A 14,806-nucleotide genomic window follows, 5' to 3' on the forward strand; every position below is an offset into this window, starting at 1 on the left:
TAATCATGTAAAAATAGATCATTTTTGTATTGCGTGGCTTACTTTTATTAGTTTTATGAGTATCATGTGTATCAAGGGAACTTTTATTAGTTTTATTAGTTAACCATGCTCTGAGAATATTTAATAATTTTCCCCGCCTAAATTGGATGAGAAATGGTATCAAGGGAACTAAAAAAGAGAGGAATAATGGATGACCCTATACAACCATGCACATTGGCAGAGCGGCTTAAGCATTCAAACATCAACCATCTTTGCTGCTTTCTTATAACAATGTATAAACTACAAACAAGCCAAAGCAATGCCTCAATGAGATTTTAAATGCAATATCAAAGCTATGGAGGTTTAAATCACAACTATAGTTATTATTACAACCATGTACATGACAAAATAACAAAGTGATATAGAATGAATCTAACAAAAACAAATGAAATGTCTCCTTGTCACGCACTAACTCAGCAAAGTCTTTAGAGAGGGGAATGTGTATAAAAAGAAAAGAAAAAAGAAAATAAAATCCGCGAGTTCATGAAGTCCTCCATTGCAACTCAATTTGAATACGCCCATTCTTCGAGTCTATAAGATGGTACTTCTCATTTATTCGTTTGTTGGAGATAACATCCGAAAGATTGATGTCAATATAACCCAGGGATTCCTGATTTTAATAAAAACAGTGTCAATCACATCTGAAAAACAAAACTATGATAACTACATTACAGTACCCAAAAAACAAAAACATACTATTATATTCGGGTAAAGCTTGTTGATGAAGAACTGGATTTATTAATAAATTGTCATCAACCAACCAAAATAAAGATAATCAAGAAGTAAATTATGTACCTTTGGATGCAGCAGGCCCATCCTTGATGAGGTGCTGACCACCTCTACATGCAGTCTGTCATTAGTGGGAGGCTCTTCCAGCATAAACGTGAATTCCTCCTCCCATCTTGGATCTCTGTTCTTCTTTACATGCTGTTCCATAAAAATAAAAAATCATAATCCATAGACCATGAAGCAACTATATCATCACTACTGACCCCAAACAATCCATCTTAAAGGTGAGGGTAGTAAATTTATAGAACCATATTGTTTTTACCTAACCACTGTGCAGCATATACAGAAATGAACTACATGCACAAGTCTAATGACCTATTTTAGAAACCGTGCTTTCCCAAAGACATAGAAGATAGCTGCTTTTAAAGGGTATTAATTGAATGGTCCCACTATCTTCATACCTTAGTCTTTCTCTCCTCCCCTCTGAATAGAATCCGTGCATATGGATTAGTATGGTGCTTCCCTTCAACATCTTGAGCTTCATGAACTATAACTACCAGTATACCTCCACCAGCAGGTGTCCCATCTGGAGCCTTCTTTATCGACTTTGATTCTTCAAAACTTTTTGGTAATTCTTCCTCTTTGAAAGGTTTGTATGTCAATTCCAATACAATCTGCCCACGTGACTTCTCGTTCTGAGGATCGTTCAAGTCCATATTCTTAAGAAGGTCAAGTGTCAGAACTTGTGGCTCATCAGGGGTGAGGTCTTTCAGAGGGACAACATTCATGCCCATCTTGTCAGGTTTGCCAACCTGAGAATAGGAAATAAAAAGCTTCAGACACAGCAACATAGAAACAGGAAATACCACTTACCTGCTATTTCAGTGTAATATACCTGCTCCCAATCATAAACATGAAGCTCTAAAGCCTGGGATTGTGGATCTTTAACGACCATATTGAACTCCTCATTCCATTCAGGGTTCAAGTTTTTGTGCTTCACAGTTGTCTTCTTTGATGGAAGCTTATCTTCTGTGAGTTTTAGTTTCACATATGGGTCCGATGCACCTAAGAGATCTTTCTTTTTTAGTTTCATAGCCCTCAGAACCTTAACATGGAGAATTCCAACAGGCCTCTTTGAAGCTCTATAATTTCCAACCAATATTGTTAGCAAAAAAATAGAATTGACAATGGAATGGAACAAATACACAGAAGAATGCAGAAACCTACTTCGTTGGATCCAAAATAGGCACATCCAGGGTTTTGGGCCACAGATACATGTTGGCAACCTGATCTTTGATAAGTTCCTGCAGAAAAATCTCTTCCAACAAAGTTAAAACCATGGATCATAAAAAACAACAAAAACAAAGCCTTAGTCCCAAAATGGATCATAAATACCATAAAAAACATAATTGATAATTATCCTTGATTAAACAACCATCTACAGCATTAAACACCACTTTTTTTTTGTGCTGTTCAGGGGAACACCACTGCCCAGTGATATAAAGTAGAAATAATTAACAAAGCTTTTCCTTTATCTACTAGGATAGCTAAAAGGAGAGAAGAGTTAAATGAAATATGGATGTACCTGGACAAACCTGTAAAGGCCAGGTATTGACATAAGATCAGCCCCAATAAGCCTTAGTCCAAAGTCAACATGTGGCTGCAAAACAAAAGAAAATAAAATTGAGCTTTAGTCCACATAAAAAGCATTGATTCTAGTATTCTGCGATGAATAATCCCACAGCAGTCTAAAAGCCAATTACCCAAAAAGATGATTCCAAATTAAAGATCACCCAAGACATCCAATATTAGAATTATTTCTGAATTCTAAGCGTTTAAAAAATTATCATGGTATGGCATTTTCAGCTGGGGCTACAATGCCAGAGCCATCAACCATGTAGTACCAACACTGGCAAATTATACACCAATAAAACAGATAAAAAAGAAATGTTGTTTTACTTTTATCCAGTTCCCACAACTAAACTGACTGCCCCAATCTTTGAGTACAAAAAAAAATTCTTTGGCATGAGACCTTGGAGTATCTCATATTCAAAATTACATCAACACCTCTAAATGTGGCAAAACTTTTTGAAAGTATCCCTGAAACTTTAGAAGTGGCTTGTAAACCAACAAAAATAACAGGATATTTAAGTTCCTAGATAAGCAAATTGGGATTGAAACTTGCAGGGGTATTTTAGTTATTACTTTATGCCAACTAATAATTTGAAAGCTCTATTTACCAAACTATATATGGGGTGACTATGTTCCATGTAAACTGTAATGCAGTTTCTGACACATCTAACATCTAAATCTCCAAGGGCTCAAGTATGCATGTAAACAGTAAAGTGCAGCTATAAGTACAGTTTTCAGACCCATATAACACCTAAATGTCCAAATAATAGGAGACCAGGCAACAACCAAATTCTAGCAACTTTCTGAGAATCGCTCAACTTAGTGTTTCAAAACAGAGGAAGACATAAAAAAGAGTTATCAAAGGAACTTCAACCAAAAGGCATTTTCAACTCCTCTTATTTAAGCTGCCTATTAAATAAGGACCCAAGAACACTGTCCCATAACCACTAAGGCCATTACACCTCTTGTATATGACAAGGATACCCCGTCATTAAGCATAATTGCTGCGTGGACTTAAGCAATATAGACCCAATGGTAAATAATTATACACATCATCACAAACCTTATCCATGAGAGACACATGGATATTGGCAAAACAAGGAAAGCTTGGAACCAAGGGCTTCAGAGTAATACGTGGAGCAGCAAATACTTGCAAATCCACCACCTGAAATCATTGAGACTAAACAGTGTAAAGAAGTGGTATAACTCTTTCTCTCTCTCTCTCTCTCTCTCTCTCTCTCTCTCTCTCTCACACACACAAACACACACACACACACAAGTAATAGAAATTCTTCCTTGCACAGTAGACTAAACCAATCACCTGGGCAGTTGCTTTCAAACCGAATGCTTTAACAGCAACAGTGACATTGGGATTTCCAGCCCATTTTATGGATGGTTCCATAATCAACTCCTTTTCATCAGTTAAATAAACTTTCATTCCTGACATTACAAAATTTGATGAAAAGAATTAGAAAAGAGTTCTAGAAATACAGAGTACAAAATAAATAATGAAGATATACAACTAATCAATCAAATATATATAGAGAAAAAAAAAGGGACTTCAAAGGTGCTCCTGATATATAAAAGCACTATGGATCTCATAGTAAATGCTGGTAGAGAGTGGGAAAACTAAGTTTGGTTACATAAAAGGTTGTAAACAAGGCAAGGTGAGCCGAGTATTAAAATTTTTAGAATTGTTCATTTAATTTTATATCGAACACAAGCCGAGTTTGAACGCATCAAAAAACTTTTTTTTTTTAAAGAAACAACACATCAACGAACTAGAATACATGTTCAAGCTTGGTACATTTTCTTGTTGAACAAACTCAAGCTTGATTAGCTTATTCTTTTCCTATATATGGTAAACACTACAACTAGAAAATTTTACCCCTTTACAAATATATGCTAATAATTAATAACTAAATTATAGCTGAAACTAAATTACTTGAGTTAATTAGCTAGAACAATTTTCGTTTATAAATTCAATAAAAATTAGATTCACCAACCTTGTATTGTTAAAAAATTATATATAATAACTAAAAAATTGACTATTTATATTAATAATCAATCACAAATAATAATATGATATTTTATGAATTTGTTTACAAACTTAGACGATCCACTATCAAGTCTATAAACAACAACAAACCCTAATCCCAAATGTTTTTAGGTCGGATATGGATCCTCAACAAAGTAGTTAGGGTTGGCCACATGTATTCTTTTCCTCCATTCTATTTTATCTTAAATCTTACACAATCCACTATCAAGTCTTCTTTTTTATTTTTTATAATTTGATAGTTGGGAGAAAGGATTTGAACCCTAGATATCTTTGTTAGAGACACTAGGAGGTGCCAACCAATTAAGAAAATTAAGCTAAGAGCCAAGCCAATTAAGCTAAAAGAATCTTGGCCACCATCAAGTCTATACAAGAACATTTACATGTATAAACATAAACATAAACATATAGTTTTATATATATTTAAATCGAGTCTTATACTTGCTAGATTGTTCACAAAAACATTATTACATTTGAGCTTGACTCATTTAATAGTTGAGCCTCAATTTGGGATTCATCTTGCCTTGTTTGCTAAATAAACTAACATAAAAAACTTTTTCCCCAAGACGAGCCCAAACTATTAATGAACAACTTGCTTCATTTACAATTACAAAGTAATACCAGATTCTTGAAGCCTAAGAATCTCTAACAAATATAAGATCAGAATATCCATCAACCATGTAAATAGGAAATTATGACGAAAAAGAAACATACTGCAAACAACCAGGAGAGACTTATCTTTTTTTTTTCAACTACTAACATTTATTTCAAAAACTGAAGATGGAACAAACAGTGAGTCATGTATGCTAAACTTTCCAGATTGTTGGGCATAAGAACACAAGAGATGAATCCAAAAAAAAACAAACAAACAAAATTTCTCAGCAATTCCAGTGACTAACAAGTTACAATAGCAGTTCCCAACAAAACAGTGTCCCAACAAGATTTTAAATGTAAAATGTATATGTACATGAAGGCATCTTTAATATCCTTTCAAAAATCTTCAAATATCAATACCCCAAATAACACTAATCAGGCTTTCTTTGACAATGTTTTTCCTCCATACAAAAGCTAGCTACAACGTAAGAGTTTAAATGACAAGTTTCAATGAAATAGAAAAACTATAAAATCAGGTGCATCATAGCTACGAACCTTGAAAAGTTGGTGGTAGGGACCCTAATGTAAGAGTTTCAAATTCAACGGACTCAATTTTATATTTCGGAATTTGCTCAGCAATTATAGGCTTCGCAATGTTCTTTGCAGTCTTGCAAATTGCCTATGTAAGATAAATTAAAGAGTCTCAAATAATCAATATGAACAGATAAGTAGAAGCAATAAGGAATTGGAAAAGGGGAAAAATCAGGAGTAGTCCCACAGATACAAAACCTTGTCAAGATAAGGCCACATATACAGTATAAACTTGTTTAGCCAGTCAACCTTCAGGAAAAAAAAAAAAAAAAAAATGAGATTGTCTAAATACAAAACAAATCAAGACCCAGAAAACATTGTAGCCTGAGGAAGTTACAAATAGTATTTACATACACGATCATAGTCTGGATTTTTCACCCATAGTGGTATCTCAGGAAGCATCCGCTGCAAAGTTTCTGAGTCATGCTGAACCAAGGGACGGATTTCAGGATCCTGACCAAGCCAATCAGAAACCAATTAAACTTAACCTCACATGTTAAAGTGAGTTAGATTCCAAATTTTAGGCAAGGTTATACCCAAAACCACCCACATTTTCTCTTTGTCTTCTTATAGATGAGATTCCCTTTCATATATTATAGAAGCATTAAATTGGCTAGAATGCTAAATATTGAACTGAAAAGTATCATGCCAGAATTAAGCAAAATCACCGTGTGTACGTGTTTACTAGGAAGCCAAATAGTCTGCAAACTGCATTTCATGCATAAAAGAAAGCCACACAATATATATCATTCTTGGCCTAGCAGAGATCAAGATTGCCACACTAATATACAAGCTAGGAACAAGAGAATTCAAATTCATCAAATTAGTAATAAACCTTAACACTATAATATATCTACTACAAGAAGCCAATGATAATTATCCTCAAAATTTTCCCATATATAGTAACATATTATATCCCTTTCCTTCTCTCTTAGTCACAACCATTCTCTAGGCAACAACAAACCAAAACAAAAGACCAAAGTCACCAAACCAAATCACCTACATTGGCAAATAACAAAAGTCACACCATGTATTCATATGCATTAGGACTCCACTTCTTTTTCTTTCACTTTGTTTTGCTTTCTCATCAACCCAACAAGCATCCAAAAAAAAATTTGAATCTATAACTGCAACCAATAACCAAATACACCAAAAAAACGTAATAATCTTGATTAACACAACGCAAAGCAATCCATATATCTTTCTTAGTACATATCCATACATACATAAAAACATTCAGAGAGAAACAAAGAGATAGAGAGGGACCTCAACATCAATGGGCTGGAAATATATGAAGAGGAAATAGCCAGCAACAAGACCTATAGAAATCCCAAATCCAAATCCACAAAAACCCAATATAGTACTGAAGAACCCCATCTCAAATCTCCTCCCAAAAAAATAAAAGCTTAAAAACCAAAACTTTCCCACAAACCAAACAACCCCAGATCACAAATTCCCTCTCTTTCTCTTTCCCAATTTAGAAAACTCCTCAAAATCCCATTTTCCTGCTTCCTCGAGCTCTCCTCAGATCACCGATCCTCTATCCATATAAACCAATATTAAAATAATATAAACCAAACAAAGTGTCATAAAAATATACGCTAAATATATAATATTAATTATATTATAATGACTTATTTGTCCTTGTCGATTGAGATCAAAAAATTGGAAGAAGCTGAAGAGGTTTGTGGCACTTGTCACTCACTGAAGTAGAAACGGCGAGACAACGCAAAGCATAGAATTTAATTAAAAATTAAATTAAAAATATATAATCATAAATCAAAATCAAAAGTAGTAAAGTATTAATAAATATTTAAATTATTTAGTAAAAGCGTGTTAAACAAGGTTTTTTCTCCCTAACTTTTCAGGTAGGATACGTTATTCTTGGCGCTTTGTGTCGGGACGAAGAGGAGTGATCCAGTGAAACTCAGATTTGGTGAGCTCATCCACGTGGAAGCATCCTATTGGTGGGGTGGCGGAATTCGAGAGATACCGAGTTTTTGAGGGAAAAGTAAAGATTTGGAACAGGGGAAGCGGGAAATGCGGGGGTATGCCACGTGGAAAAATTAGTAGTTCGTAGGTTGGGTTTTGCTTACTAGTACTACGTAGTAGCTTAGCTAAGAGGGTTTAGAATTTTCAATTTTGAATACGTGTTGTTGTGTTCGAGCTTATCTTAGGTTGGGGCCATTGGGATCAACGGTCGCATGTCGGTAACGGAAATAAGGAAACTGGGATAGCGACATCCAATTGTGATGTAAGTTTGAAAATTGGTTCCAAAAGGATAATAAGGTCATAAGGTCATAATGTTGGACACATTTTTTAGGTGTTTATTGTAGATCTTATATGAGTTATGTCAACCCAATAAGTACTCAAATTTATTGTAGATCTTATGAGTTATGACATAATCAATACAAAAATCCAACAAACACCAAATCAAGAGAATCCAAGCAGTTAATTGATTGTAGTTTAAAATTACAATTCTACTCAATATTTTTTTATTGGATGTGAATTTTAATAAATTTACTATAAAATTACCTTTTTTTTTCTTATATTCTCTATATTTGCAAAAAATTTAGAATATAAAATATTAATAGTTATGTTATCAATAAAATATTTAAATTTTAAGTTTTTGTAGTCTTAATTGTGCATAAAAAATAATTTATAAATCAAATAGTAAATAACATCAAACTAACACAAAATTTGACACATGTGTTAAAAATATAAAAAGCATACAATTTAATTGTTTGATTTTCAAAATATGTAATCATGTTAATTTTTTAGTAGAAATTGTAGTCAAACTTTGTCCTTTAAGAAAAGTCTCATACCCATAAGAACTTTCCCGTGTACACCTAACCAAGTCATCCATTATCATTAACCTATGAAGATTTGGTATGATATCAAATAAAATGACTTTTTGTTGATTTTTTTTTTTTATTGGAAGTGGGTTAAAGTATATTTGTATTTGAGAAGTGAGATTTTAAAAGCTATACATAAGCAAAATAAGCCAAAAACTAAATATAAAAAACTCATGGCAAACGAACACGCTACTAGTCACCAAATTTGTTGTCATCTCCACCAACCTCAAGCACTGACAAACCAAAGTAGAGAAAATGAGAAACATATAAAAAGGTGAGGAGAGAAAGCCCAAGGGTTAGGGCTGGTCACTAGAAGGGTGGAGTGGGTCAATAGGTCAATGGTTATTGGCCGCAACTCATAAGTTACTAGGGGTGAGATGCAAGTTGATGGGGGCATTGATTATCAATAGGGGGAAGGTTGGTTGGTTGGTTCTTGAGTTTGTGGCAATTAGGGGTGTGTAAATGTGCATCAAACCCACCAACCCAACGTCTAGAGTTGGGCTTTGTGGGTCGAGTTAGGTTGGATTGATTTTGAGCGTTGGGATCGGGTTGGATTTGGGTTGATAATTTTTCAACCCAACTCACCATATATATAAGTTTACTTTATTATTCTTATTTCAATTTTTTTCGTTGATTGATTTTGGTACTTTGAGAATTAGTTTTGATGAATTTGAAAATTTAGAATATAATTTAAGTATATTTATGACCTTTAATTATTTTTAAAAAATGTTTGATTAATTGAAGAAAACTCAAATTTTTACAAGGTCTAAAACATGCATGTACAATCCACCAACTCAACCTAACCTAGACTGACCCATATGGGTTGGTAATTTCTCAACTTGACAAGGTTAGGTTAGGTTAAAAAAGGCTCTCCAGCCTGACCTATGCACACCCCTAGCAACAGTGGCTATACAATGGATGAGACGAGTAGAAAGGGGTATGTTGTGAATGATGGGGAATTTTTTTTATAGGCATCATAAAGTGTTTGGCTTGACTAGCATTCTTAGTCAAGACAATTACTATTAAAAAAAAATCATGATTTATATATATATATATATTTTTAAACTTCTTTAATGTAAATGGCTTCGTGTCAATTGTGTTCATTTAACTGACAATGACCTTCTTCTCAAACACACCCAAAAAAAAGGTCTTAATCTCAAAGAAATTCCTTTAAAAGTAAAAAAAGTATAGTGTTCTACCACCTCACATGCATAGACCTCTCAGATTTTGAACTCAAACTCAAATTGTGAGCTCATATGTGTACGGTGGTAGGACACATCAAACCTTGTGTAATTTTGCATAATATTATAGCTTATTAAATTTTTTTTTAAATGAAAAAATACTTTATTGAAAAGAGAAACAAAATACAATCAAAGGCTAGCTTTCTTCCTAACAACAAAAGCAAAACAGGGAGGACAGCTACCCTAATCAAAGGAACCAAAAAAATTACAAGCTAGAGACCACTTAGCTAGGGAGTGAGTTGCCATATTAACTAGCCTAGGAACCCAAGAGATAGACACATTAGGGGAAAAAAAAAAATTACTAGAAGAGATTGTATGTCAGCTAAGATTAAAGCAATTCTCCAAGGCGGGGCAAAATCAACTCATGAATAGCATCATGACAGATCTTAGAATCTGTTTTAATAATAACATTCTCAGCCTCCAAATTTGCATCCAGTGAGAGTGCCCACCTAATAGCTTTGACCTTTGCCTAGAGAGGGAAGGTCGTATTTTGCTTTTTGAAAGCAAGTAAAAACTAAATCCCCTCTCCAGTCTCTAGCCACCAAGGCTAAAGAGGAATAATTTGGACCAATAGCTGCATCAACATTAATCTTTACAGATAACCGCCTTGGAGGGGACCAAGTCCGCAATGGATGATCGATGTTTACGGATGAAGTAGATCACTGTCTAGAAAATTTGAATTCCATAAATAACTTCCAAACTCTAGATATTAGTTCATCACATCTCAAGGGTAGGTCTTCAAAAATCACTTGGTTTCTCAACTTCCAAATTCCATCATAAAGAATGGCTCCAAATAACAAGAGTTCATTCTTTTGACTAAGCTGGTTGATAAATGAGGGAGAACACAAAAATTGAATGAAATCCACTATAGAAGAGAATCCAAATGAATCCATTCTCAACCCCCATTTACTATTGAACCACACTGCTTTCACCATTGGGCAAAAAGCAAAAAGATGAAGGGAGAATTCAATTTCCAACCTACAGAGAGGACAATAAACATCACTAATATCAACAAACTTGCTTAGCTTATCTTTGGTGGTGGGCATGCAACCTGTAGCAATCCTCCAAATCATCATTTTATGCCTCTCATGAAGCTTAGGGGGTGTTTGGTTCATCAATTTCCATAACTTATATCTTTGTTTCCATAACTCATAACTCAAAAATTGTGGGACCCATAGCTAGAAGTCCGTTTGGCACCACCATAACTCTTCCATAACTTTGTTTCCATCATTCAATTCTCTGATTTTTTAGTTATGAGTTATGGAAATTGAAAACACATTTTAGCTGTTTTCAGTTTCCATAACTCATAACTCAATAGCATTTCCATAAATAACACTACATAGAGGGACCCACTATCAGACTTTAGCCGTAACTTTTGACCATCTCTTTTTTTTCTTTCTTCACTGGGTTTGGTGTGTGCGTTTCTTCATCTTTTTTTTTTCTTTTTCCTTTCACACTAGGTGGCTTCTTCTTCTTCCTTCTGATCTAGGTTTTTTTTTTTTTTGTTTTTTTTTTTTTACTGGGTTTGATGATACTGAAAAAAAAAAAAAAAAAAAAAAAAAAAAAGCACCGAGTGATAGGTATGGGGCCCACAAACAGTGTGAAAAATATTGAGTGATGATAAGTGAGTGATGGTACCAAATGGGTAGGGTATTTTGAGTGATGAGTAATGAGTGACAGAAATTGAGTGATGAAAAAAAGAGATCTAAACATTGCCTTAGCTTTCTAAATACAATTCCAAAGGGGGTCAACGTAATGTTGCATAGATTCCTTGCAGCTACAATAAGGCGACTTAACTGACAAATCTCCTAATGAGAATAATATAAGTTTGAATTCTTCCTACATGACACAATTCTCCCAATAAGAACAATATAAGTTCGAATTCTTCCTACCTTTGTTCGATAAAGATACGGGGAATGCCATCAATCGTGTTGTGAATTGTGATATATACCAAAAGTAACTTTTTTTCAAGGGTATATAATCATCTTTCTTGCAGAATATAAAGATTTTCTGTAAAAGTCAAAACTAAAAAACTTGCAAATTCTTCTCTAAAAATGAAGCCCATACTGTGGCCCAACTAGTGCAGATGAGGTGAGCCCAATAAGTTGAGTAACAAATCGGTTCTGGCCCATTCTATTTTCTCATTAAACAAGGAGGCCCCTAATAAAAGCCCAGGAATATTTCAAACTAGAATTTGGATGTCAAATAATAGAATAGAAGGTGGCAACTCTAATTGAAGGGGAAATCATAAATGAAAGTCTTTAAAGAGCACCAACAAAGTTTAGATGAGTATATCCTTATTTGCTTATTTTATTAAAAATATTTAAAATTATGTTAAAATACTATATTTGTATTAAAAAAAAGTGTACCTTACCAAATAAAGAAAATAAATTAGAAAAATCACCTTAAGTTAAATTGACCCAAAAGCCTATGAGGGAAGGAGGGTGAATTAAAAAGGAAATTCAGTCTGTTAGTGGAAAGGCTAGTTGTATAACTATGAAGAAGTGGGGAATGGATGTTAGAGTTGTAGAATAATCAATGATTTATAATATGTCTCATTTCATTCCATGTTTACATGAGTTTATTTTATTTTATTTTATTTTTGAGAGAGTTTTATCATATGGCGTCCGCTTTTAATGATGGTTCTTTATCATCAGACCAAGACACCAATCAGTTTTTGGTGTAAACAGAAATTGAACCCCAGATCTCTTATTCAACCATCAGTGACTTTACTAGTTGAGCTAACTGAAACCCACTTTATTTATTTGGTTAGGTACAGTATTTCAAATTCTTAATTTTTTTGTTAAGTACAATTTTTTTTTAAATAGCTTGTATTTTTTAAAAATGTTTAATATATATAAAAAAAAAAAAAAAAAAAGCTCATAGGTACCAGTTGGAAATTTATTTAGAATTTATGTTAGGGCCTTTTTGGATTTTTATTTTATTGAAAAAAAAATAAAGCATGCCTTAGCATCGCATTTGAGTTCATATGAAAGTATAAATATTCCTGACAAATGCTTAAAGGGGTTTAATTTGCAAGGCTCTGTTCCACTTTCTAAGTCAGATTGTGCTTGATTTAAAAGAGGGTTGCTTTGAGTCTTGACAAGTTGTTACAAAAGTGTTTGTTTAAGACAATTGGAAGTTGTAAAGGCAAGAATATTTATTTGAAAATGAAATATAGGGCTATTAATAAAACTTTGTGTTTCACTAAGATAATTAACTTCGATTTTATAGCAATCACTCACTCTAAGCGAAACCTTCTCTTCCTCTAAACATAGTTCTATTTATCTACCTTCTTTGTTCAATGGGTACCAAATACATTTAAAACAAGTTTTAGGTGAGACATAGAGTTTAACCAATGGTTTTCTAATTTTTTATGCGATGATACTAACCAAAATAATGAAAAAAAAATTTATAAGTGCCTTGAATAAAAACGATTTCATATATTTGACACTTTAATTGACAAAATTAAAAAATAGGAGACCTAATATATGAGATAAACTTTGGGTCTATTTATAGTTTATACAATGTTCCCATTGTTTTAGGGGAGAAAAAAAGAACTAGTCTAAATCCATTAAAGCTATGGCTGTTTGCACGTCACACCGCTAAAACGAGATCAACGAGTCAATTATGAAATGTGTTTACAAAATTTTACAGCAGGCAAAGCTAACAACTGTCCCACCTGACCTGAAACTATGACAGTGGAAGTGTTTGAAACTTACATTAGGTAAGAGACAATTAGGTGACAAAATTCAATCTGTTGGCCTCTTTTTTTGGGGCCTGTAGGTTGATAAGGAGGTGAGTGATGGAACTTTGAAACTCAATTTGTTTTTGAAAGGTCCTCTAGCTGAGCTGATATTGTGTTACTGCAGGTAATTATTGTCACGAAGGGCCTACAAGAATTTTTAATGTCTTGTCCCACCAATATATGAGTTTTTTTTTTTTTCCACTGATTTGGCATGTTATATATACATGTGTAGCATTTTCTCGTTGCTATAGTAAAAAAGAAACCTTTTGCCTGTATTTCAGGGATATTTATAAGATGGATTCCTTCCTGTAAAATCCTAGTACGCGTAAGAGGGGGATTGCATACACTCAAGGAAATAATCAAATACTCAAAAAGGTCTAAACAACCTAATTTTTCAAAAAATAAAATAAGATTCTCTCATTGTTGTTTTTCTCATTGCATTTTCCTCTCTTGTGGGCTTCTCTTAAGTACACTGTTGCTTGGAAAATTGTGAGTCATGGCCCTTTTTGTGGTTCAATGTCTGTATCTATGAGAAGTGGGGAAACCTCACCATGGGGCCTATGTACCTTGGAAATATGTGACTCCAATCAGCTAATGTATTAACCAGCTGTTAGTAAATAATTTTTTTTTTTTTTTTTAACTTATGTTGTTAACAAGCTGTAATAAAAGATGAACCAGCTGTTATTTCAACATTTCCACCATAACTCATGAAAGAAACTTTTTTTTCCTCCCTCTATCTTTTTATAAGTAAATACAAGCGAAGAAAGGAATGATGTCCAAACTAAAAACATTAGAAATCTATAATTTTGGTTCACCATTTTAAATTTTTTTGTGGGTCAACTTTTTTATGAATATATATATAATGGGAAAAAAGGTTTTTTTTTTTATTTTTTTGGCTATATTATTGATAATAAAAGTTCAAAAAGATGGGCTGGTCAAACTTTTTTGACTTCTAGGATATTTGTGACTGATTTTTTGTTCCTATTTTCTTTTTGGATAAAAAATACTGAATATGTGTAGTTTCAAGATTTTTTTTTTTTAGCAAGAAGAATAAAATCTTTGAATATGTGGATATTTCATTATTTCTCCATATTGTTATGAACATGAGTAAGGATTATCATTTATTAAGTACCTAGGCCTAAGCTAGATTGGAAATTTTGAAGTGGACTTAAAATTATGCTTAGTGAGTTTTTATCCACTCATTTAACACTGTAAATTTCCTTGGACACCACCCCCCACCCCCCCCCCCCCCCCCCCCAAAAACAAAAAGTCAAAAAGGAAACCACATCAATGATAGTGTTTGCATATTCACCGATTGGTT

The 14,806-nt window shown here is 33.4% G+C and overlaps 1 protein-coding gene across 2 annotated transcripts; it reads right to left on the reverse strand.

Annotated features, from left to right (window-relative positions):
• Positions 1 to 299: 299 nt before the first annotated feature.
• LOC126707471 (synaptotagmin-1-like) lies at positions 300 to 7,309 on the reverse strand. 2 transcript variants are annotated; one of them, XM_050407127.1, is made up of 12 exons: positions 6,908 to 7,309; positions 5,996 to 6,094; positions 5,840 to 5,890; positions 5,606 to 5,729; positions 3,722 to 3,840; positions 3,464 to 3,565; positions 2,354 to 2,428; positions 1,996 to 2,072; positions 1,664 to 1,910; positions 1,230 to 1,580; positions 835 to 966; positions 300 to 649 (listed from the first exon to the last, which is right to left on the reverse strand). In XM_050407127.1, exons 1-12 carry the CDS (start codon positions 7,016 to 7,018, stop codon positions 521 to 523), a joined length of 1,617 nt encoding a protein of 538 aa, XP_050263084.1. In that variant the 5' UTR covers positions 7,019 to 7,309; the 3' UTR covers positions 300 to 520. The 2 variants fall into 2 exon arrangements, with proteins under 2 accessions (XP_050263084.1, XP_050263085.1); XM_050407128.1 differs by lacking the exon at positions 6,908 to 7,309 and adding an exon at positions 6,645 to 6,666.
• Positions 7,310 to 14,806: the final 7,497 nt, after the last annotated feature.

The sequence above is a fragment of the Quercus robur genome, chromosome 11 (genome assembly GCF_932294415.1).
Source record: "Quercus robur chromosome 11, dhQueRobu3.1, whole genome shotgun sequence".
NCBI lineage: Eukaryota > Viridiplantae > Streptophyta > Magnoliopsida > Fagales > Fagaceae > Quercus > Quercus robur.

What these genes read in the sequence shown, in the direction of transcription:
- LOC126707471 (XM_050407127.1), bottom strand. Translation starts at nt 7,018, where the DNA reads ATGGGGTTCTTCAGTACTATATTGGGTTTTTGTGGATTTGGATTTGGG. An exon ending in TGTGGCCTTATCTTGACAAG is followed by an intron (nt 5,730 to 5,839) that starts GTTTTGTATCTG and finishes TATCTTACATAG; the next exon opens with GCAATTTGCAAGACTGCAAA. An exon ending in CCTATTTTGGATCCAACGAA is followed by an intron (nt 1,911 to 1,995) that starts GTAGGTTTCTGC and finishes TGGAAATTATAG; the next exon opens with AGCTTCAAAGAGGCCTGTTG.